The sequence below is a fragment of the Hippocampus comes genome, unplaced genomic scaffold, assembly GCF_001891065.2.
Source record: "Hippocampus comes isolate QL1 unplaced genomic scaffold, H_comes_QL1_v1.1 scaffold7, whole genome shotgun sequence".
Lineage (NCBI taxonomy): Eukaryota > Metazoa > Chordata > Actinopteri > Syngnathiformes > Syngnathidae > Hippocampus > Hippocampus comes.
Window position 1 is genome coordinate 6,217,355 of NW_017842060.1, and position 21,927 is coordinate 6,239,281.

The 21,927-nt window shown below is 45.4% G+C and overlaps 3 protein-coding genes across 4 annotated transcripts; all 3 read left to right on the forward strand.

The window, feature by feature from the left end:
- Positions 1 to 222: 222 nt before the first annotated feature.
- LOC109511144 (zinc finger protein 271-like) lies at positions 223 to 5,363 on the forward strand. 2 transcript variants are annotated; one of them, XM_019861967.1, is made up of 3 exons: positions 223 to 454; positions 537 to 703; positions 1,182 to 5,363. In XM_019861967.1, exon 3 carries the CDS (start codon positions 1,272 to 1,274, stop codon positions 4,218 to 4,220), a length of 2,949 nt encoding a protein of 982 aa, XP_019717526.1. In that variant the 5' UTR covers positions 223 to 454; positions 537 to 703; positions 1,182 to 1,271; the 3' UTR covers positions 4,221 to 5,363. The 2 variants fall into 2 exon arrangements, with proteins under 2 accessions (XP_019717526.1, XP_019717525.1); XM_019861966.1 differs by lacking the exon at positions 537 to 703.
- Positions 5,364 to 5,838: 475 nt separating this feature from the next.
- gpank1 (G patch domain and ankyrin repeats 1) lies at positions 5,839 to 8,375 on the forward strand. The gene is made up of 4 exons (XM_019861968.1): positions 5,839 to 6,876; positions 7,370 to 7,511; positions 7,585 to 7,654; positions 7,829 to 8,375. The coding sequence occupies exons 1-4, from the start codon at positions 6,448 to 6,450 to the stop codon at positions 8,268 to 8,270; spliced, it is 1,083 nt and encodes a 360-aa protein (XP_019717527.1). The 5' UTR covers positions 5,839 to 6,447; the 3' UTR covers positions 8,271 to 8,375.
- A 303-nt stretch (positions 8,376 to 8,678) lies between these two features.
- Positions 8,679 to 16,038, forward strand: LOC109511147 (PRELI domain-containing protein 1, mitochondrial-like). Its single transcript, XM_019861970.1, has 6 exons — positions 8,679 to 8,864; positions 9,642 to 9,839; positions 9,913 to 10,138; positions 10,949 to 11,062; positions 11,306 to 11,384; positions 15,150 to 16,038. The coding sequence occupies exons 2-6, from the start codon at positions 9,748 to 9,750 to the stop codon at positions 15,269 to 15,271; spliced, it is 633 nt and encodes a 210-aa protein (XP_019717529.1). The 5' UTR covers positions 8,679 to 8,864; positions 9,642 to 9,747; the 3' UTR covers positions 15,272 to 16,038.
- Positions 16,039 to 21,927: the final 5,889 nt, after the last annotated feature.

Sequence of the window (21,927 nt, forward strand, 5' to 3'; positions counted from 1 at the left end):
TTGTAATTACACACCGGAACCTCCAACGAATTCGTCAATCTCAATTGAATAGCGAGGCTCATTAAGAGTAGTCTAAACTTTTTCTAATGATTTAAAGATGAACAAAATTAGCCACGATAAGTATGGGGAAACGTGAAAAAAAATGAAGGGAAATCAGAGAAAACGGGGAAAAGGGACAAGAAAAAAAGGAACCGTGGCACGTTGTTGAGAAGTATCCTGGCCACACAGGGGCGCTGTGGTTCGCTCCATGTCCTTGAGATAACCGGATGTAAAGAGCGTCGACATGGTGGATTTTCCTCTACCGTCGTCATGGCTATTTTGTATGTGGTCAACGACAGCAAGAATTGATTCGGAAATTAATTCAAAAACGTGGATGTCGTTTTGAAAACGTACAGCATTTTGGCACTGGAGTGACGGTTTTTCCAAGCCGATCACTGCTGTTCAGTTCGGTGTGGTGAGTTTACATCTCCTCGTACTCCATCGTATGGATTTGATCTTATTGACCCAAGCACCTCTTTCTCTCTTTTATATCCGAGTTTGGACTGGATAATTTTGCAGTCCCCTATTTTGGTATATGAGTTCACAAGTATCAATCGAATTGCTGTGTTTGTGGATTTAAAGAGGTGGTTCAGCAAATCGCGGAGTGAGGACACAGCGGTCATGGGCACTTTCAAACGAAGAGGCCAACCATGCCTAAAAAAGTGTACTACACATTACTTTGAAATTGCTGTTACGTGCAATGATGCTACTGATAAGCAACTACTCAGTGCAATGAACAAGGATTGTGGGAACATATGGCAGGCCTGGATTGGGACAGGGGCTGGGACCTGGCATTTTTGGCTCAGCCTGGCTCTTCATAATTAGTGGAGCATTGGGTTTTGTCTATTCAGTATCCTGAAGTTAAATGTTACGAAAATAAAAGGCTCATACTCATGCATAACACCACCCAAGATAATAAAAAAGGGGCAAAGTTGGCTTCAGCCATGCTTAGAAACAAATGAATGATAGCATTTTCTTATTGTGTTTTTAAAAATAATTATTGTTGTATTATTGTCATGTAAAACACTTTAAGGTTTAGGAGGCTTTCTCAAGTGCTCGACTACTTCTTTTATTCTTTGACTTATTTTGATTCTTCTTGGGCTTGTCGTGTTAACATGAATCAACTTTTTGTGTTTTGTTAGAATCCTGCCATCAATCTGACTGCGAGGAGTCGTCAGCAAACCCAAGTGGAAGTTGTATAGTTGAAAAGCTTCAAAAAGGGAGCAGTAAAGATGGGTGAAGTGACTCCCGTGGATGAGTTGATGAGGAAAGTCCTCCTTCCGGAGCCACAACTCATCATTTTGGCCCTGCCACCCCCTTTTCTTCCAACGGCCGATGAACCGAGCATCGTTTGGCCCAAGTGGCTCATTGCCTTCGAACGCTACCTGGACGCACTCGACGACGAGAAGCTGACTGACGCCAGTAAATGTATGCTTCTGCACAACTGTCTGGGCCCAGAGGGTCAGCGCGTCTTCGCGACGCTGGTCCCGCGGGAACAGTCGTACGTGGCGGCCGTCTCGGCGATGACCGCCTACTTCACCGCTGGCCGGAACACTCGGGCGCGTTTGCTCCGATTCCACCAAAGGACTCAGATGGACGGTGAGAGCACGGATGACTTTGTGGCGGCGTTGGAGGCGCTGCTGGCGCCCGGCGACCGCGTGGGCGAGGAACTGATCTTAACTCAGCTGACTGAAAAAACCATTCTGCCGCAGCTCAGGGAGCGTCTGCGCTCGCAAAGGGAAACGCTCACGCTGGCCGCCGCCCTGCGCATCGCAAAAGAGGTGGAGTCCGGGGTCGTCAACCGGCCTGACTTCAAGCCTCTCGTGCAACAACGCAAAAGAGGAAGGCCTCGGCGTGGGGAGAGAGTTGCGGTTGCAACCCGAAGGTCCAAACGCAAAGTCACCTGTAGCCCTCGCAAAAACAACCCGACGGATGATAACGACGACGACGGCGGCGACAATTGCGTCGATGATGATTGTGACGACGATAACAACGGCAGCGCCTCATCGTCGCCCTTCAAACTGGAGGAATTCTTGGACGAGCCAAGTACGGAAGGCAACGCAAAGATGCGAAAGACGTTTGCTTGCGCCATCTGCGCCGACAGACACTTCGTCAGCGCGCACAAGCTGGCGCGACACATGAGGACGCACACGCAGGAAAAGCCCTTCCGCTGCCCCGTCTGCCCCACCGTCTTCAGCCAGTCCTACCACCTGACGCGGCACATGCGAGTGCAGCACAACGCCGCCCAGCACGTGTGCTCGACGTGCTGCGACAGCTTCGGGAGCGCCGAGGAGCTCAAGAGCCACAAGAAGGCGCACGCGGCGCAGTTCCTGCTGTGTCCCTACTGTCCCGAGAGGTCGCCCAACGACGCGGCTTTTTTACGCCACCTCGCGTACCACGAGGAGCACCGACGGGGAACCGCCGAGGCGACACGAGGGAAGGACGTCCAAACCAATGCGGAGGAAATCCAGACCGACGTGACGGAGTCGTCGATGGGCCATGTCGGAAGCGTTGCCGGCGGCGGCTCCAATGAAAATCGGGAATCCGACGTACGCGTCGAGACGGAAACGACGCCGACTTCCCGCGAAGGGGTAAGCGGCGCGAGCGTCCCCTGCAAGAAAACCCACGTGTGCCCCGTGTGCAACGTGACCTTACCCTACGCCGACAAGCTCAACCGACACATGCGCACGCACACCAAAGAGAAGCCCTTCCGGTGCACGGTGTGCTCGCTGGCTTTCAGCCAATCGTACCACCGCAACCGCCACATGAAGAAACAGCACGGCGTGCGGCAGCACGGCTGCCGCAGGTGCGGAAAGACGATGGCGAGCTGGGCCAAGCTGAAGCAGCACCGGAAGACGCACGCGGGCAAAGAGCTGACGTGCCCCGCCTGCAACAAGAGCTTCAAGGAGAAAGCCCACTTGGAGAGCCACCTGAAGTTACATCCGAAGATCCCGCGCGGCCCTTACTCGCTCATCTGCGAAGAGTGCGGCAAAGTGTTCGGACGCAGGTACCACTTGAAGAGGCACGTTCTGGTGCATTGCCGGGCCGCCAACAACGAGTGCTACACCTGCGCCGAGTGTCACAAGAACTACGCCTCGGCGGAGGACCTGAAGAAGCACCTGATCAATCACGCCAAGGAGAAGAGCGGAACGTGCCCGCGCTGCGACCGGAACTTCGGCAGCCGCGAGGAGCTGGAGGCGCACGTGGCGGCGCATAACGCCTCCTACCTGTGCAGCGTCTGCGGGAAGAAGTTCAAGGTGGAGGCGGTGCTGAAGAAGCACGAGGAGAAGCACAAGGGCCAGCACTACCACTGCGCCGTGTGCAGCAAGCACTTCGGCGACCCGGCGCAGTACCAGCGGCACGTGGAGATGCACGACCGGCGCGAGAGCAAATGCCCGCACTGCGAATGCGTCTTCCTCAAGCACACCGCCTTCAAGTATCACCTCCAAACGCACACCAAGGAGAGACCCCACCAGTGCGCGTACTGCGCGGACACCTTCGTGGACAACGAGGAGCTGGAGCGCCACCGCCTCAAGCACAGGAAGTTCCGCAAGGAGCGCCCGTACAACTGCACGCGCTGCGACGCCGCCTTCGCCGCGCTGGCCGAGCTGACGGCGCACTTGGAGGGCCACAAGGGCGAGGCGCCGCTCAGCTGCGACATCTGCGGCCGCACCTTCCTCAACGCCGGCAAGCTGGAGAAGCACCTGAGCATCCACACGGGCGAGCGGCCCCACCTGTGCCCGCACTGCGGCAACGGCTTCCCGACGGCCGCCAACCTCAAGCAGCACATCTACTCGCACACGGGCGAGAAGCCCTTCGCCTGCTCCGAGTGCAGCAAGACCTTCCGCTCGGCCAGCGGCCTGCGCCTGCACGGCCGGCGGCACATGGACGCGCCGCCCAGCTTCCGGTGCGCCGACTGCGGCAGGACTTACGGCCGCATGACCGAGCTGAGGATGCACCAGCGCTACCACACGGGGGACAGGCCCTACACGTGCGTCAGCTGCACCAAAACCTTCGTCAGCAAGCACAAGCTGATGGTGCACGCTCGCATACACACGGGAGAGAGGCCGTACTCGTGTCCCTACTGCAAACAGACCTTCAGACAGACGGGAGACAGAAACAGACACATCAATAAGTTCCACTCGAAAGATTCGCAACTGCTTTCGACTCCGGGGTGGTGATGGCCGTGTCGTTTCAGGAAACGGCGTCATCCCGCAGCAGCAATGACAGAATCGGCCCGAAGCCATGTTTCCACCAAACGGTCCCGTTCACTAACGGCAGGGTTAAGATCAGTCAAACAAAAAGGTTTTGGTGGTCTCATTTTCAAATCCTGTTTGTCAGCAGACTAAATTTCACTCTTTCTGGAAGCTAAAAAACACTTTTCACAGATATTGACAAACGGCGAGTGATGCCATAGCAGCTTGACTGAATCAGCTCGGCAGAACTTTTGCTTTACAAGTTCGAGATGGCTGGAAATGTTTGTCAGTCACTCATATTTAACATTCTGCTGTATAGTTGATTGCAAAAACTGTTCCGATACGACTACACGGACAGCTCTTCACCAACCTGGCATGTAGAGTACCTTTCGGGTAAGAGCCATGTCAGGTGCATGGAGATGCTTTAAGGACACGGGTTGCAAATTATACTCTGCAAAACCGACGATGACCTCCTATCGGACAGTGACAGAGATAGCTGTCGTCTTGCAAACCCCTGAGCTCAGCGAGCCCCATCGCCTGCCTCGCCGCACCTTGAGTAAGTACAAGCGATAATGTGATAAAGTATGACAACAGTTGTCATATCAGTTTTATTTTCAAGAAACAGGCTTGCATTTGTTTATACTCACTTTTGTTTGTATCAAACACACGAGACATAACATGCCATCCTGTTTTTTTTTTCGTTTTTTTTAAGTGAAACGAGGCAAGACGGACAAAACAGGCGGTGGAACGTCGGTCATAACAAGTTGTTACTGTAAAAAGTGTTATATTTGAGTGAACCATATGTCATATTAAAGAGAAGTGTGTTTTTGAACAATATTTGATTGGAATGAAACATTTTCAACACAGTCTCAAGACGTTCTGGTTTTATTCAGTACCAGCGTACAACATTGGCGACTACACAAATGTAAATCCTTGTACTTGGCCTGAATAAAAAGTTATATCATTCATCCCTCACACCAACTAAAAATGCCAAGCATTCAAGTGGTTTTACTGAAGTGTGAATAAAATGTCAAACAAATGGACCACGTTTATAATATGTACAGTCGGTGCAACAAACTGCATTGTAACATTGAGATTGTAAAAATAAACTGTTGTCTTGTAAAAATACTTTTTTTTTTCATTCGTTTGTACATTGTATCTAGTTTTGCGTCAAATTCGGAGCGTGATGAAGTCACTCACTCACATACACTAAAGCAGCAGTCTTAGTGAAAGTGTATCAAAAACACGTGTAGGGGCCTGATTAATAAACAATCGAAATTAGATTTATATTCCTAATGATTTTTGTTTGGTTTTTTTGGGGGGAAATTTGGTATTCCTACGTATCTCCATATTTTTCATTTGTATATTTTAATTTTGAGAAAACAGAAATGTGCTTTTCGAGTTTTTGTACGCGTGTGTGTGTGTGTGTGTGTGTGTGTGTGTGTGTGTGTGTGTGTGTGTGTGTGTGTGTGTGTGTGTGTGTGTGTGTTTGTTGAATTTGACACGCTCATTGCAAGTCGCCTGTAATCCTTTACGGGGCAGCCCCCACCTATGTTGTTACCGCTCCCACCTGTATTACTTTAAGAAGAAGAAATTGTTCATCGTGATGATGTTTATGTCCTGCCCTCAACCAACAGCGAAGGCATGACCAAACATTTCTGTTATTTTGGGGATTTTGTAACTACATTTTGAGCACTTTTCACTCTTCCTCGGTAGGGGGCAGCACTCAATATTGAGCAGCGTAACCAAACTACATTTTAGTAACCTACGAGGACAAAAAAAAAACATGCTAACGCTCGTCAACAGCTTCCCGTTTGCGGCTTTCTTCACTTATTTTCATGCTAATCTGACGTTGACGTGTGTGACTATCGTAATTTTGGCAGTAAATTGACGTCTTTAAAAACTCATTGAGTTTAGAGTACTGAGTGTTAAGATAGATCAGTAGTAACATTGCTTATTTGCCTTTTCGACGCATTGTCGCTTTCGTTGAACTACACTATAGTTAGTTTAATCGTACAAATCTATGAGTAGAAAAGTGAAGAGTTACGCGCAGTGTCATTCAACGGCGCTATGTAACAAACGACTCTTAAATTCCCGAGAAAAGTGTTAGCTAATGCTATGTTAGCTTGTTGTCAGCCGTAACTTTCGTGTCATTCTTAATAAATTTTCTCAGGGGGTATGTAAAAGCAGATAGTGGAGTTATTCCGTCACAATGGCTGCATTGGGTTTTACCCTTGCCAGAAAACAGGACATTTTCAGCATCGAGGCGTTTGAGTCATCATCACCTTTTCAAACAAGCAGCACCTCTGGCGGACAAGAGGCCAGACAATTCTATGAAAACCTCCTCAAAGATGATCAAGTGACTTTGAAAAGACAATGTGAACAGAATCGTCGAAATAAACAGAAGAAGAGGCGATCCAGCAAAAGGGACAGTAGAAGGAGGACTGATACGGATGCCGTGGTGGTGGAAAGAGCGGCCGGAGGAGAAGAAGGCACCCGAATAAGAGAAACGTCAGGCGGGCACGTCAACTCTGAAATGTCCTCAGAGCTTCAGGGTCTCAAGCTGCTGCGCTTTGCCCAAGATGGAAACCTCACTGGGCTGAAAGACTTGCTGTCCAAGGGGGTGGACATCAACTTTCAGGTAGGTTACGTTCTCATTAATGACGAGCGAAGTAACGATATGAACATTACACAAATAACCAACCACGTGCACCCTCTGATTAAGATTTTGATCGGGTTTGTTTTGAATTTAGTAAATATTTTAACCGTATTAATGTTTTTTGTTGAATAAATTCTAAACAGCAACAACCAAAGGGAAGCAATGCTGTTTTTTTATGTAGTTAGCTTTAATTCGATTTGAGCAATGTTACTTTTTATTTCAGTACATGGAATATTTGGCGAAATCAAAACTTCACTCAATACTGTGTGATAAAGTAAACTACAAGTCTCAAACGGTTGCTGGACGTCCTTCTTCTGGACACAGGCTACTTCTGGTGTTTCTACTTGAGAGTCACCAAGACCCCAGCTCTGTCTGCGACCTGAGTGCTGTCGTCAGCAATATCTGACCTTCAAGGCTAATTGCCCATTTTTGCTCCAGTTCGGGAATAACTGGACACTCTTCATTGGTTTTCCAGGACACCTTTTTTTGGACAGGTGTGATGTGCGCAAGCTGGTCGGGACAAAGAGCTGCCGTGAGGCTGCTGCTCGAGCAAGGCGCCGCCTGGGTGGGCGTTGTCGACACTCAGGGCAGGGATGCCAAAGATCTCGCATGGGAGGGTATGTAAACATCCGCCTCATGTTGATTTAATGGCATATTGGTCACGAGACCTATCACTCGGCTCCTCCTCAGCGGGCCACAGCGGCGTGTTGGAGGAGCTGGAGGACTACGGCAGGAGTCCAAAGAGACAAACTGATCCCAGGTTAGTTTGCCTTCCTGACTGATGTGAGAGAGCTGACCCAGACACCCAACCCAAAGTTAGTGTAGAGCCCTGCACAAAGGGAGGTGATGTTTGTGTATATTCAAGTGAACCGTCCACAGTGAAAATTACTGTAGAGTGGAGGTGATTGGAACGTTGCCTTTTGTGTGTCCGCAGTTCAGTTCAGCCCCAGCGGTGCGACGTGTGCGGTGTGGACCACACAAGCAGCCTATCATCACACCTCTCCTCCACACTGCATCAGTTCAATATGAAGAGACCCCCACCAACCCCTTATTATTGTCTCCCTCCCTCCGCCAATGGTTACAAGATGATGCTCAATTGCGGCTGGCGGCCCGGCAGGGGCCTGGGTCCGGAGGGCCGGGGTCCCAAGCGACCTGTGACCACAGTCCTGAAGAGGGACCATAAAGGCCTCGGCTACGGGGCAAGGGTGAGAGCCAGAGTGACTCACTTCAAAGCGGGAGATCGGAATGCGGTGAAAGCAACGCATACAGAGAAAGAGGGGCAGGGACAGAAGGGAAAGACCAAAGAGGAAAATCGGAGGAAAGAACAACAAGAGAAGGACTGGGAAAGGGACTTCCGTGCCTCTTTTTATCTGTGATGTCAACAATGCTTGTGTTATTTCACACTTGTAACACATTCAAGAGCTGAAAATGCACGTGTGAGTGAGAGAGAGAAAATAAAATTGTATTTGATGCTAATTTAATTTTGGTTATGGCAACGCTCCGTAATTGGGTGGCAACCAGTTCAGGGTGCCTGAAGTCAGCTGGGATCGTCTTCAACACACCTGCGATCCTTGTGGGAATGAAGCCATTCAGGTAATTGATGGATGCTCACGTTTTGAAGTTTTGTTGAACAGCGTGCTAGCTGAGTTAGCTGCAATGCTAACTTGTCAAGAACAAGCTTAGCTATAGGAAAAGAAAATTCTGGTAATATGCATCGCAGGGAGTAGGAGTAGTAATATCTTAACAGTGGATCACCTTTATTGGTGTTTGCCTTCCGGGCGCCATGTTTGCAGTTCCTCACTTGGCCGCAGAAACAAGATGGCGTCAAAGTTCCATATGGTGTAAAATAGCGAGCCAACGATGTTTTTTGGTGTAAAATGGCTTATCATAGCCTTGTATCCATACTCTTGAACAAGAAGACACTCAGTCCAGGCATATTTCAGCCAGCATTTCTTCTGTCGAAATAACAGGTAAAAAGTTGATGTTTCTTCACTGTCGCCGGCGTCTATCCTTTTCGTATTTGCTAGCTAACTTCCACTGTTTACTTCTCTCTCGTTGCAATGGAAAATGCTCAAAATGGCAATCACCACCCTGTGCGTGGCAACCACGACGGTTCATATGTGATATATGGCTGTTTCTGCGGATTACTGTGCTCGCTGTCGTTTAGCTTTAGCAACATTAGCACGCTAGTGGATTAACCTTTAGCCCATCTACTAGGAACTAACGCTATCCATAAAATCTATATTGTGCGCTTGCTCTTTGCATGTTCTGAATGTAGTTGCTGGACAAAAACGTAATTTCCAAGAAGTAAACTTCCAACGTGTTGTCAAGGTCATGTTCTTACACAATCAATATCCGATTAAATACTAAACTATCAATACATTAAACACGTTTCAGGAATGAATCGATTGCATACATTGTTTAGTGTTTAGCTTTATTCAGCACGTGAAGCCTCATAAAATAACTTAAATGGCTGTTTTAAACATAACGTATGGCAGTGGAGTGTGCTTTCTCTTAAAAAAACTGTTACAATCACTTACATATTACGTGTACATTAATATTTGAAACCTGTAGTGTACATTTTCTATCCTCTACTTGGTGGTGGCACACCACTAGATTCGATAGCGGAAAGGTTGGACAGGCACTCAAGAGACTCACCATTTGTATACGTACAGCAAGCAATTAACAAAGAGATGATAACATCTCCGCATTAATACTTACGAGGCATTGTCATTTCACCTCGACAGGACTGTACCAGACTTTGGATGGAGTCAGCATCCCATTTGTCTTTTTGTGCCGTCACAACAAGTGACTGCACGTTGACGCATCAGTGGGACCACAGACAGGAGAACAATGGTCAAGTACTTTACTACCAAATGTGACATCAATGCCGCCTGGGATCATGTCGTGTCGGCGTTTTGGCAGCGCTATCCCAACCCCTTCAGGTAACACAAGACAGCGTCGTATCAAGTCACGTTTGTACGTTTAAGCGCTTGAAGCGTCATCGTTGTTGTCCAGCACTCACGTTCTCACGGAGGACGTCGTGTACCGCGAGGTGACCACAGACCACAGGCTCCTCTCCAGACGTCTGCTCACCAAGACCAACCGGCTGCCTCGATGGGCCGAGCACTTCTTCCCTGCTGGCATGTCGCGCTCCGTGTACATTGTGGAGGACTCCATCGTGGACCCGATCAGCCGCAGTCTGACAACTTATACCTGGAACCTCAACCACACAACTCTCATGGTCAGAAGGCCTTTCTTGCTTTGTATGCAAGATCTGCATTAATATTGTAGAACAACTTCATCCATTCGTCAATTTAAAATGTGTCCCAGACACTGAAAAAAAAATTTGCCAAATCAAATGAAAAAAATAAAAACAAGAGTAATTTTAAAAATTACTCCTCTGCCATACCAAAGAAGGAAGGTCAGTGGTTAGGTTATTGTAGTTGACTTAATTGCACAATACTTATTGTGACCTTGTTTTAATGTTTCACTCAACAAAATACTGGAACAACAAAGATAAATTATTTTGTTTTTGTTGTACAGTATACTCAAATCATTTGGGTTTCATGTCAAAAGATGAGTATGAGACAAACGTTCTGAACTCTAGCTTTTATACTATGGTATTTCCATCTCGATGTTTTTTTTTTTTTGTCTTTTCAATTGAGCAAAATTATTGGAACGGACATTATTAAATTAACTTAAAGTGACTAACATTTAATATGAAGTGACATAACCCTCACTTGCATCAAGCCTGCGACCCTTTTGACTTCAGCAGAATGTTGTATTCTTCATTTGAAATGCTTTTCCAGGTCTTTACTGCTGCCCCTTTCAGTTCTGGACTTTTTTTTTTTTTTTTTCAGTAACATTTGAATTTCAACAGTCACATCTAGTTCTCAAGTTAATTAACTTCCATGAAACTTGACATGTAAAAAACCTTATCTTACAGGGAAGATTTCCAATAGTGGCCTCGAGGTGGCAGTAATTGTCTTTTTTACAGGTGCATGTCAAAAGTGTTTTGTCGGACTTGTCTTTTTCTGTGTTCCCTCGCCAGTCTGTGGAGGAGCGATGTGTTTTCCGGGACTCGGCAGAACAGCCGGGCGCCACCCAGCTGAAACGAGAGGCCTGGATCACCTCCGGCATTTATGGCTTCTCCAGACCCATCCAGGTGCCTCCATGTCTTTTTGTCCCTTTTATTTACAGCAAGGTCATAAGCACGCGCGTAAAACTCCACATCTTATTTGGGTTGTTGACACGCAGTCAACGGGTTTGTGCAAGAAAGTCCAAGTGAATTGTTCTCCGCGGGAACATAACAATCCTTCAGACGTTCAAAACAGGAAGTTGTGTCCTTCATATCTGTCTTCCATGTAAAGCCGTTTCCTGTTTTTCCCCCCCCGTCCGCCGCACTCAGGAGTTCGGATTGGCGCGCTTCAAAAGCAACCAAGTGAGAGCCATGAAAGGACTGGAATACGCGCTGTCGAACCTTCAAGGTGGGTCCGCGCAACGAAATGCACTTAAAAAAACGACACACGGCGTCTAATTGGGAAACATTAGTGGAGGAAAGGCTCCTCATTCGTCCAGTCAGAATCACTTCTTGATGGGACCACCACACAGACCAAAACCAAAAAAAAAAAACGCTTGACAATTTTTAAAATCTGCAGTCCTTAATGGACCCGCTCAAAAGCAACACAAAATATTAGTCATATATATTAGAATATACACAGACCAAAACCAAAAAAAAAAACGCTCGACAATTTTTAAAATCTGCAGTCCTTCATGGACCCGCTCAGAAGCAACACAAAATATTAGTCATATATATTAGAATAATATATCACAATACAAAGGTATTGTGAATGAGGAACTGATATGCCAGATCAGCAAGCTTTTACTGTGTTGTCGTGAAAGCTGGATTTCGGCTGCACTTCCAAGTGTCCAATTTGGATCGATTGCATCCTGATTTGAAGTGGATAATAATGAATTGAAGTGGATAATATGGGCGCCCACTTGCGCATCTTAGTATTTTCCCAATCGGCTTTATGATGCGGACGATGCTTTATGAACTGGAGTGACTTTCAGTTCACAACTGCGCATCATCAAGAGTGCATTGCTTGACTTTTTTTTTTGTGACCTAAAGCGTTTGAGACCATTCCATTGTGTCGGTGTTTCTAAACTTTTCGCTGTGTAAAATGACAACAAAAATCTCATTGCATCATACCCTTTCGAACTGGCCCGTACCACAAAGGGCAAATAGAGGGGAACCTCCGTAAAGCAGCCCACCAGTTTCCTGCCTAGACGGGCTGCTGTGGGGAAGTGAGGTACGGAATCACAAGTTGTACACTCTTGACTGGTCACCAACCAAATGTGCAAAACATGCGTTATCGACAAATACAAATTCACATGTATGGATAAGTTGACAGTCTTCTGTCAACCCACTATGCATATTTTTGGTATTTATTGTCTTTACAAAAAGGAAGAATGTTTGTTTGATGTGACCAAATGACAAGGAACACCACACAAAACAAACTGCATGTTGTGTGCGGCGCCGATGCGTCATCGCTGTTGTGTGATTCTGTCCCACCGCCGCCTCCGTCGACGCCACCTTCAGACGTCGGCCTCGGGCCGAGCGGGCTGGTCAGTACGCGAGTGGCAAAGCCGGTCACGACATGAGGTACACCGGCACCATCGATGACAAGAGATGCCAGGATGTTTCGGGTGGCTCAACGCGAGGAACTACTGATGACCTGAAGAAATGCAGCCGGGTAGTGTAGAGAGTTCAGGGTTTGGGGTTTTTTTTTCCTACGTTCAAAATTGCGTGGCGGCCTCCTCCAGTGAGTTTTGTGTTGCCCCCAGCCAGACCGGTTTGATATCGCTCAGCACGGCGTGAAGCACCAGCTGTGCTAATTGAGGGATCGATGTCCCTCTGCGGCAGCTTTGTATTTTAACCGCAGTTTGCTATATCAACAGCAGTGCGCAGGAACGACCTGAAGCAACGGCTCATGTCCTCCTCCATCGAGCTCCGGTACGCCTCTTAGTCCTGCGTACGTGCACGTTAAGTGCTGACCCAAAATATGCCGCAAACTCGGGATGCGTGACAAATATCGTAATGACGACGTCTTGTCGAGGGGGTGGGAGGGGGGGGTGTCATGGGTACAACGGCGTTCTGAAAGCCAACAACGGTAAAGCGCAAACCTTTCGCCAGAGTGAAGCCAAAGGCTCAAACGAAGCGATCACATTTCAACATTGACGTTGCGCTCGCTTGATGACAAACCTTTTCGCATCTATGACTTTTGTGAGGGACTAAATCATTTGTCACGTACGGTTTAGACTTCGGAGCTGCCGCCAACTTCGAAAAACAGGAGGCGTCGTGCTTCTGCATATCCTGACAGAAGGAAACAAGGACACGAGCCACACTTCTGATTTATGGCCGGGTGACGTGAGCCCTGTTAGCTTTGCTCTAATGACTTTTTTTTTTTTTTTTTTTTTTTAAATAAACACACTGCACTTTGACACTTTGCAATACTTGTGAGTGCACTTTCTGAATCCTTACCCAAGAGTTTGTGGACTCTAAGAAGAGGCCTTCATCGTGCAACCTGTAATAAATGAATGCTTTTAACATGATCATAGTCATATTCTTATTGGAACTCTTAACGTTATGTTTCCTGTAAAAGAAAGTGAATCTGTTGAATTTGCAGAACATATGCACGTCATGCGGCATGGTCAGGATGGTCCCCCCGGCCTCAATTTGAGCCAGGAAAAACCGGAGAGTCAAAAGCGATGTTAAAAAAAAACGCGACGTATAACGTGAACATTATCTCTTCAATGCAAGCTCTCGCGATGGATGTCATTCAACAGTGCGGGTGTAGCTCATGTCGTGGCTTCCGGACGTCCACTGGGTTGACGTGTAGCAGAGGAGTTGGTGGTGTGCGTGCATGCAGAGGAAAAGCTTTGACGAGTGAGCGATTAGTACTAGTGCAGGGGTGTCAAACTCATTTTTTGTCGCGGGCCACTTCGGAGTTACGGCTTCCATCGGAAGGCCGATACAAAATCTCAACGTTATTTATTACCCGTGACAGTTTGACATTTCGGTACAGATTTCAGCAAGGACCGTGAAGGTTGACGCACATGATTTGCTCCCGCGGGCCACATAAAATGACATGGCGGGCCGGATCTGGCCCCTGGGCCTTGACTTTGACACCTGTGTACTAGTGAGTACAAGTAGGTAGTTTCACACAGCATGTTTTGGATGGCACAAACGTGAATGTGAGGATATTTCCTAACCGTCAAGTCAAATGTTCGATGCGAACATGGAGGAGGCGGCCAGTGAAGGGCAGTACGGTCAACCACAATTTTTTTTTTTTTTTTTGTCATTCATCCACTGTGTATTAGGCACTGTGCAAAACACCCGAAATAAAAGCGCGTGTCGGGATAGTCCAATGAAACATCCCTGTAAAATGTCATGGCCAATTCATTCATACTGCTGGGTCAAAAGTAACCAAAAATTGGGTGATAAAGCTCACCCAGTGCTAGCCAAAGCTAATTTATTGGGTCGAGGATTTCACATTGGGTCAAGGCTTTGATACAACGAAGCGTAACACTTTGTCCCACCACACACACACACACACACACACACACACACACACACACACACACACACACACACACACACACACACACACACAAGTTACAGCTAGCAAAAAAGCGGGCGAGCCAGTTGTCAGTATAGCTGTGGTGACGAATAATGCTAATTTTATCGCTAACATTTTCAAGGAATATTAAATTTACTTCAACATAGTCAGGGACGGCTCCAGGTTTTTTTTCTCTTCCGGCGCTAAAGTGGCTTGACTGATACACGGGGGGGAGTTCAAAATATATTTTTGAATATCAAATAAGATGCTGGAGGGGCTTAACTGAGGCTACACAGATTTCTGACGGGGCTGTCGCACCCCTAGCCCCGGTGTCGTGCCTGATCTGCATTCCATTTATTTATTTAAGAAGCTAGTGACTGGAGCACATGTGAGCAATATTTCCTGACACGTAGCTAAAATGTATGTGTGAATTTGGTACGCCTCCGTATTATTCTGAACTAGCTGTTTGGGACCCAACCAAAGTGGGTACCCGATCTGTTGTAGCGGCATGTTGTCCAACGTGGAGGGTGCTTTCAGGTCAGGTCAGACATGAATAGAATGCATCGTGTCTGAAACTGGCGTCAAAGTCACACCCAGCGTTTTTGGTTTTGTGCATTTGCGTGTACGCAGGCGAGACGCCGCAACGGCTGCTCCGGGGATCGGTGAAGGAAACCTCCGACGTGGCGAAAGGAGCCCCCCAGAGCCTGGCCTCTACCGCTTCGACCACACAGAACCCTCAGCATTACGTCTGACGGAGGAGCGACTGAAGAATCACGAACCTTCTCTTCTCCTTCATCGTCATCCAGTTTGAAGAGTCTGGAAGGTTTGGACCAGCAGCGCATGTAACCGCGGCGACCATCATTTCAGCACAGTATCATAAGCTACAATTTCTCTTTTGATGGTGACATATCATATTCTTCGTTCGTGCTTTGTGATATTGTTTCCCCACTTTTGAATGTCTTAAAAAAACACATTTGACGTCACAATAGCTCGCGGCGACGGCAATCAACCCGCATGCAAAGTCGTTTGCTCATTATTTACTTATGCCTGAAAAAAACACTTTTGTCGAGTGGGTGTGCAAGGCTGGAATCCTGTTTACACAGCACAAGAAAAAAGTGAAAAACGATGCACCCGGGCGACGGTCCTGGTGCATCGAGGCCTGCTGATGTCATTACGATGGCACATATCAATGACTGCAAAGCTGGAATGGTCACAGGCAAAATTGTTGCTGGTTATGACCGGTTTTGCCAATTAATTATGTTTGTGTAGGTTATTAAGGGTATTGAGAATCTACTGTCGATCTCCTTGGTCTTTTCTTTCATATCGCCCTTGAATAAAAGTGGGTTATTTTTGTAGGCTTCACGTGGGGGCTGAAATGCTTTAAAAATGCTGGAATTTCAATGTTGGTAAATGTTTAAAAAGGTGTTCGGTTTTTCACAAGGATTAATGTAATGTATTTCTTTCGCAGTAAAAAAAATTGCTTGTTTGAGGGAGAAATTGAATAAAATGTGCATACATATGAGTGTTTTCCTTACATTCCCTACATGGGACTTAAATTATATAACACTGATGGAAAACGTCATTTTACAAGATTTTGTTTTTAAAGGACCTTTTCTAAGAATAAAGGCATGGCAAGATAAGTTATATTGTGAGAGGAAACAATATAAAGTCACGGAAAATGACAATTTCAAACAAATCCGTGAGAAGTGAGTTGTGCAACCAAGTCTTGTAAGGAATAAAATTGGAATTTTTATGAAAGAATAGCCGAAAATATTCAACGAAAAAATCAAATAAATTGACACCAAGGCAATAATGAAGCGAGGCAACGTTTTCAGTATAAAACATTGTAATTATATCACAATGAGAACGTACACATTATACCTTCAAGTGTTTGCTCAAATGTAGCCAGCACCAGGTACTCGTGCACACGCACACACTCGCGCGCACACAGTCAATCATGCATCCATGCACACACACACCCACACAAACGTTTTATAACATCTCGTTGAACGCATAATATACATCTGCTATCAGGAACATCCTCACAGGTCTCTGGCACAGAACGCTACCCCGACTAGCCAGCCGCCAAAACACACCTACGGACGAGTGAACTGTGCGGAGTCAACATTTTGGGACTCGGCGAAGTCGTTTGAGCGGAGGACGAAGTTGTTTGAATGTATCCGTCGGGCGAACATATCTGGCCAAACATCAAGTAAATGCTTCAAACAAAGCATTTCTGTTCCGAGGTGTGTTTTACCGAGCGCGTTCAATCAAATTTTACGCAATGCATTCCAACAACTTATATCGTTACGTTAAAAGGTTTCATGAGGACGTTCGAATGACTTCGCCAAGTCGTCCAGTCAACTTTGCACTACGTTTGAGCGACAATAGTTCACTCAAAAATGTTTGCTCCACTTTGGCGGTTTCATATGAAAGTGTGAAATCAATATCTTTTGACCGGAAAGTACGTTAGAACGCACTTGCAAATAAATACGTTCGAACGTAGTTGCAGGCTAAATGCTACCAATGTAGCATGTTGCCATAATGCTATGATGCGCCTTTTTTTTTTTTTTTTTTTTTAAGGATTTGGCCAGTGTGTTCAAAAATTAAATAAGCGGTCGTTCATAATTTCACGGTTGTCTGTAGGGCCTGATTCCTGTTCAGCATGTTTTCGCATAATGCATGCGCAAGTCAATACCCCACGGGATTGTGGGAAAATTCTACGGTTGTAGCATTTAGCCTACAAGTACGTTCAAGCGTACTTGACGGTCAACATTTTTTTAAACGCCACGCTGGCAGCTCCAAGCTTCCATAGTTTTTTTCGATTTCAATCTCCTCGAAAGGCTGCTCCCCTTTAAAGCTACACAGAATTACAAACATTTGACAAACTACTCGAGCACGGCGAGGGTGTTCAAAAGTGACTTTTGTATTTGGCAGGAATATTGATTTTGACAGCACGGTGCACGGGAAACGACGAATGTTCGTCATCGGAGTCACACTGTGTTTTGCGTTCAATCTCTGTGCAAGCGCGACACCACACCAAGCCGTCGCAGCTTCCAATTTGCATTTCCAAGTGGATACAGTGGAGAATCGCTGGTTGATTATGACGGGCATAATTTCTACTCTTTTTTTTTTAAATTAAATCACGCTAAGAAAATACTTTTTTTTAACAAGGCACGTCGTTAAAAGGGTTTTCCCTCGCTGCTGACAATGGGGATCACACATTTTAAAAAGATGAGTTCCATGTCGTACTTTTACAACTTGTCGTCCTAATATTCTGACTGCTGTGATAAAATTGCAATTAAGTTTATTATATATATATTTTTAATACAATTGCTTTTTTGTCAGAATTCCCTCTCCAAACTTCACAAGAAAATTCCCGCAAAATTTTTTTTTTTTCTTGCAATGCTTTTGGTCCTACAATTTAGAATAGATTTTCCTCATAACATTTTAACTTGAAACAACACAGGATATTTCTTCAGCATAATTTTAGGACTTTTTAAAAATGTGTTTTTGTTTTGTTTTTTTAATCTTGCCTGTGGCAATTGTCTTTGGCAAACAATCACCACCGAATCATCTCTGTCTCATGGTCTTATCTCACGTGTGGCCCACAAATCGCCTCGCTCACTCCATCCTCATCCCGACAGGGAGGTTCTGTGTAAGAGATCATTTTTTTTATGCCATTAATATGCCTTTTTTTATCAAAGTGTATCGCTGCCACATGAAAAAAAAAGGCTCAGTATTTATTACAAAAAAATTCAAAGAATCTGAAAATATGCTCCTTCTGGTGTACGCACCTTGACCACCTGGGGGCAGTGTAAGACAAACAGACGGCTGTACTGTGCGCTGAGGCGTAATGAAGAATCCCACTTAAGTTCTCGGCATTCCTTGCATCTTTGCAGCAGCCAATGATACTGCGATGCCACGTATCCCACGATTCATAGTAATGTATCAATTACGCTTAAAGCTCATCAGTACGGCACTAATATTGGTTGTCCTACCCAGAGGATAAAGAATACATGATTACTGTTGTGTTGTCAGGTATATAGTTGCTGAAACATTTGTGTTTAATCTGTTTCTTAAAGGATTAAAGCACAGCAACATAGATACTAATTAGCTTTAGTATTAAGTTAGCGAGGCCTTTTGGCAGTTGTTTGGCTGCTTTCCAACCACAGGGTGTAAGTGTTTTCGTTTTTAGTTGAACAGTTAACCAGAACTGGGAGTGGCAATCACCAGCAAGCTTTTTTATTTTTTTTTTGCTGACTATTTGGCAAAGTGCTACAAATTGTGACATCAGTTGAACTGAACTCACTGCCACCATACAGATATTAAAAGAAGAATTGAGACATACAACGGGACAGGTGAGCCTGAGATGGCGGGGTCAAAGAGACGGCTGCTTATGGTCTATATCAGCGAACAATGACAGGTCGAGATTCAGTAATCTCTCTCTCTACTGCTTTGTTTGTGTGAATTATTTAAGAAGCAATCGCTTTACTCATCCATTGTGCTTGTTTCTGCTTGAATGACGGGAGGTCTTTCTGGTTTAGAAACTCCACAGATTACCACAAACGTTTCATGTCATGATTTGATACTGAGCCTTTTTTTTGTGTGTGTGTATGTGTGGCAACAATCCACAAACAAACTTTTTTAAACTAACAGACTAAAAAGAACGCTACAAACAGTCATGTTCAAATTCTCGACATGAATGTAAACCGTCAAAGACGACAAAAAAAAAAAACAGCTTTTTTTTTTTGTTTCATTTAAATCTCCATTTTTTTTTTTTTGTCTTGGCCCTCCTGCAGTGTTTGAAGAGAGTGCAGATAGGAGGTCGTCAAGAGTTGGTCACCATTAAATGCACCACAGAGTCAAAAGCGAAAAAAAAAACACTTGCTTGTCTTCCAAGAGAAAACGCAAGTGAGAAAAACAAAACTAAACAAAAAACAACCCTGGCCGCCCTTGCTCAACGCACACGATGGTCATATTGCTGTGTCAGCGTGGAAGCTAACAAACAAACAGAAACAAACAAACACTGATGTTGAGACGTCGGGGAGACGATCACGCCGCAAAGCTGCCATTGGGTCAATTATTTCTTTAAAATCGCTCCGCTCCCGGCCACGCCCGCTCAACTAACACAAAGTCTTTGAAAACAAAACAAAACTAAAAAAATAAATTCGCATAAAACAAGCTTCAAGCCTGAAAGGTTCCAGCCCCCGGTGATGACCATTTTTAGGGGGGCCGACGAGAAGCTGCCGTGGGGCGTTACCAGTGTGGAGGGTGGGAGCGACAAGGGTCGGAGGTCGTGGGGGTGGGGTGCACGGACCTTTTTTGGCACGCCCCCTGCTGGTTGGAAGTGTTTTTGGTTGATGTTTGGAGTGGATGGGTGACAGGGGGGGGGCAGGGGCAGGGGAGGCAACCTGAGTGGGGGACCGGGCTTTGGGGGCAGGGGCGGGGTCAAGGCCGGGGGCGGGGTCACCAAGGCACAGAACACAGCAGGAGAGTCTGCCCCCTTCCACAAGTCTCTCTCGACATCGATCCATCTTTCCTTGACGAAACAAAGCGATACATACACGCAGCGGCCACTACATTAGGTACACCTGCACAATCTAAGGAGACTGCATCCATGAGTTGGCCTTTACAGAGATAATAGCTCGCAGTCGCCGGCGGTTTTCATGAAGCCCGATTGCACAGTATAATGTTGGGAAACTTTGGAGTTGTAATAGTACAAGAAAAATGGCATTTGAATATGACATTTTAAGTGCGTGAAGTCATTTTTTTAGGGGGTGGGGGGGATCAATTTAGAAGAAAACTCAGGGAGGGAAAAAGTTAAAAATGACAAGAAAAAAAAAAGTCCCAAATTTATTAGAATTTCTGTTCAATGTTCGGAAAAGGTTATAACATAATTTGTTGTGAATTTTCGTTTCATATCATGAGTCATTTATAGCCCAATTCGGAAGAGAGAAAATGGATGTCTTTTTTTTATGGAACTAAACGAGATAAGCGATCATAGAAACGTTAAATTTTATGGGACAAACAAAAAGTCCGTACAAGAAATTTTGAGCCATTTCACCAAATAAAACCACTTGGAACAGCATTATCATCTCTGTAAAGGCTTTTGTATATATTTGTGTATACATCCATACCGAGTCAGTTTTGCATATTATATATACAAACATTTGTATGTACTGTATTTTCCACACTAAAAGGCGCACTGGATTATGAGGCGCACCTTCAATGAATGGCCTATTTCGTAATTTTTTTCATCTATTGGACACACCCCATTATAAGACGCAATCTACAATGCATCCACTAGATGGAGCTCCGCTCAAGGAAATTCCAACATAACACTACACGACACAACACCCTGATTTATATAGCGTTGATTAGATGTCAGTAAAACTTATTTAATAAAGCAGCGACACAGTTCACGTCAGCAACAGCAAGTTATAACATTGACTCGTTAACGTTGAACTCTCTTGCCGCTGCTCTATTTCCATGTTCAACTGCGAAAGTGATCGCCCTAAGTTTGAACTCTGCGTTGTCAGCATGTCTCTAGCAGGGCGCCATTTTGAGGTTGACATATTACCGTAATAACCATACACAAGATGCACTGGATTTTAAGGCGCTGTGAGCTTTTAAGAAAATGGAAGGCTTTTAGGTGCGCCTTTTAGTGTGGGAAATATGGTATGTGCACACACACACCAAAAAGTGAGTGTGTGTATATATTTTGTTGATATATATATATATATGTAACTCACTTTTTTTTTACCTAAAGAGCACATGTAGGAAAATAGAATACAAAATGTAATGCAAGAAATAGACTACACTGGCGAATATAGTGATTTTTTTTGTGTGGGTTTGAAATATTTTGAGCCTTTTATGTCTTTTTTTTGTTATTTTATCTATATTTTTTTTTTTAATAAAGCCTAACATAATGAACCTTTTTTTATTTTCCCGCAAAGATGTCGCCTGAAGTGGCCAACAGAAGCGCCTCGTCCGTCAACAGTGACTGTCGTTTGTAACCTTCACGTAGGTTCGGAGAAAGATTGTTCTTACAAATGTGAGTACTGTGAATAAAAAAAAAAATAAAAAAAAACTTCACGTAGGTTAGGAAAAAGATTGTTCTGACAAATGTGAGTACTGTGAAAAAAAAAAAAACCATGGGAGTTGGCCATCTTGAGGGGATGTTCAAGACAGAGCTGCTGCAGAGGAATTCCGATTCTGACATTTTGGTGGTTTGACATTAAGGAAAAAAAAAAGAAAAAATGTGAGGCGCAAGACTCCGGTGGCGCCTCACGGTCCCGCAGGAACCTTTTGAAACACTCGGGAGGAAGCACCCTCCTCCTGCATGCTCTGCTACATCGCTTCGCTACTGAGCAAATAGAGTTGCGTCAAGGCCATAGTAGTCCAT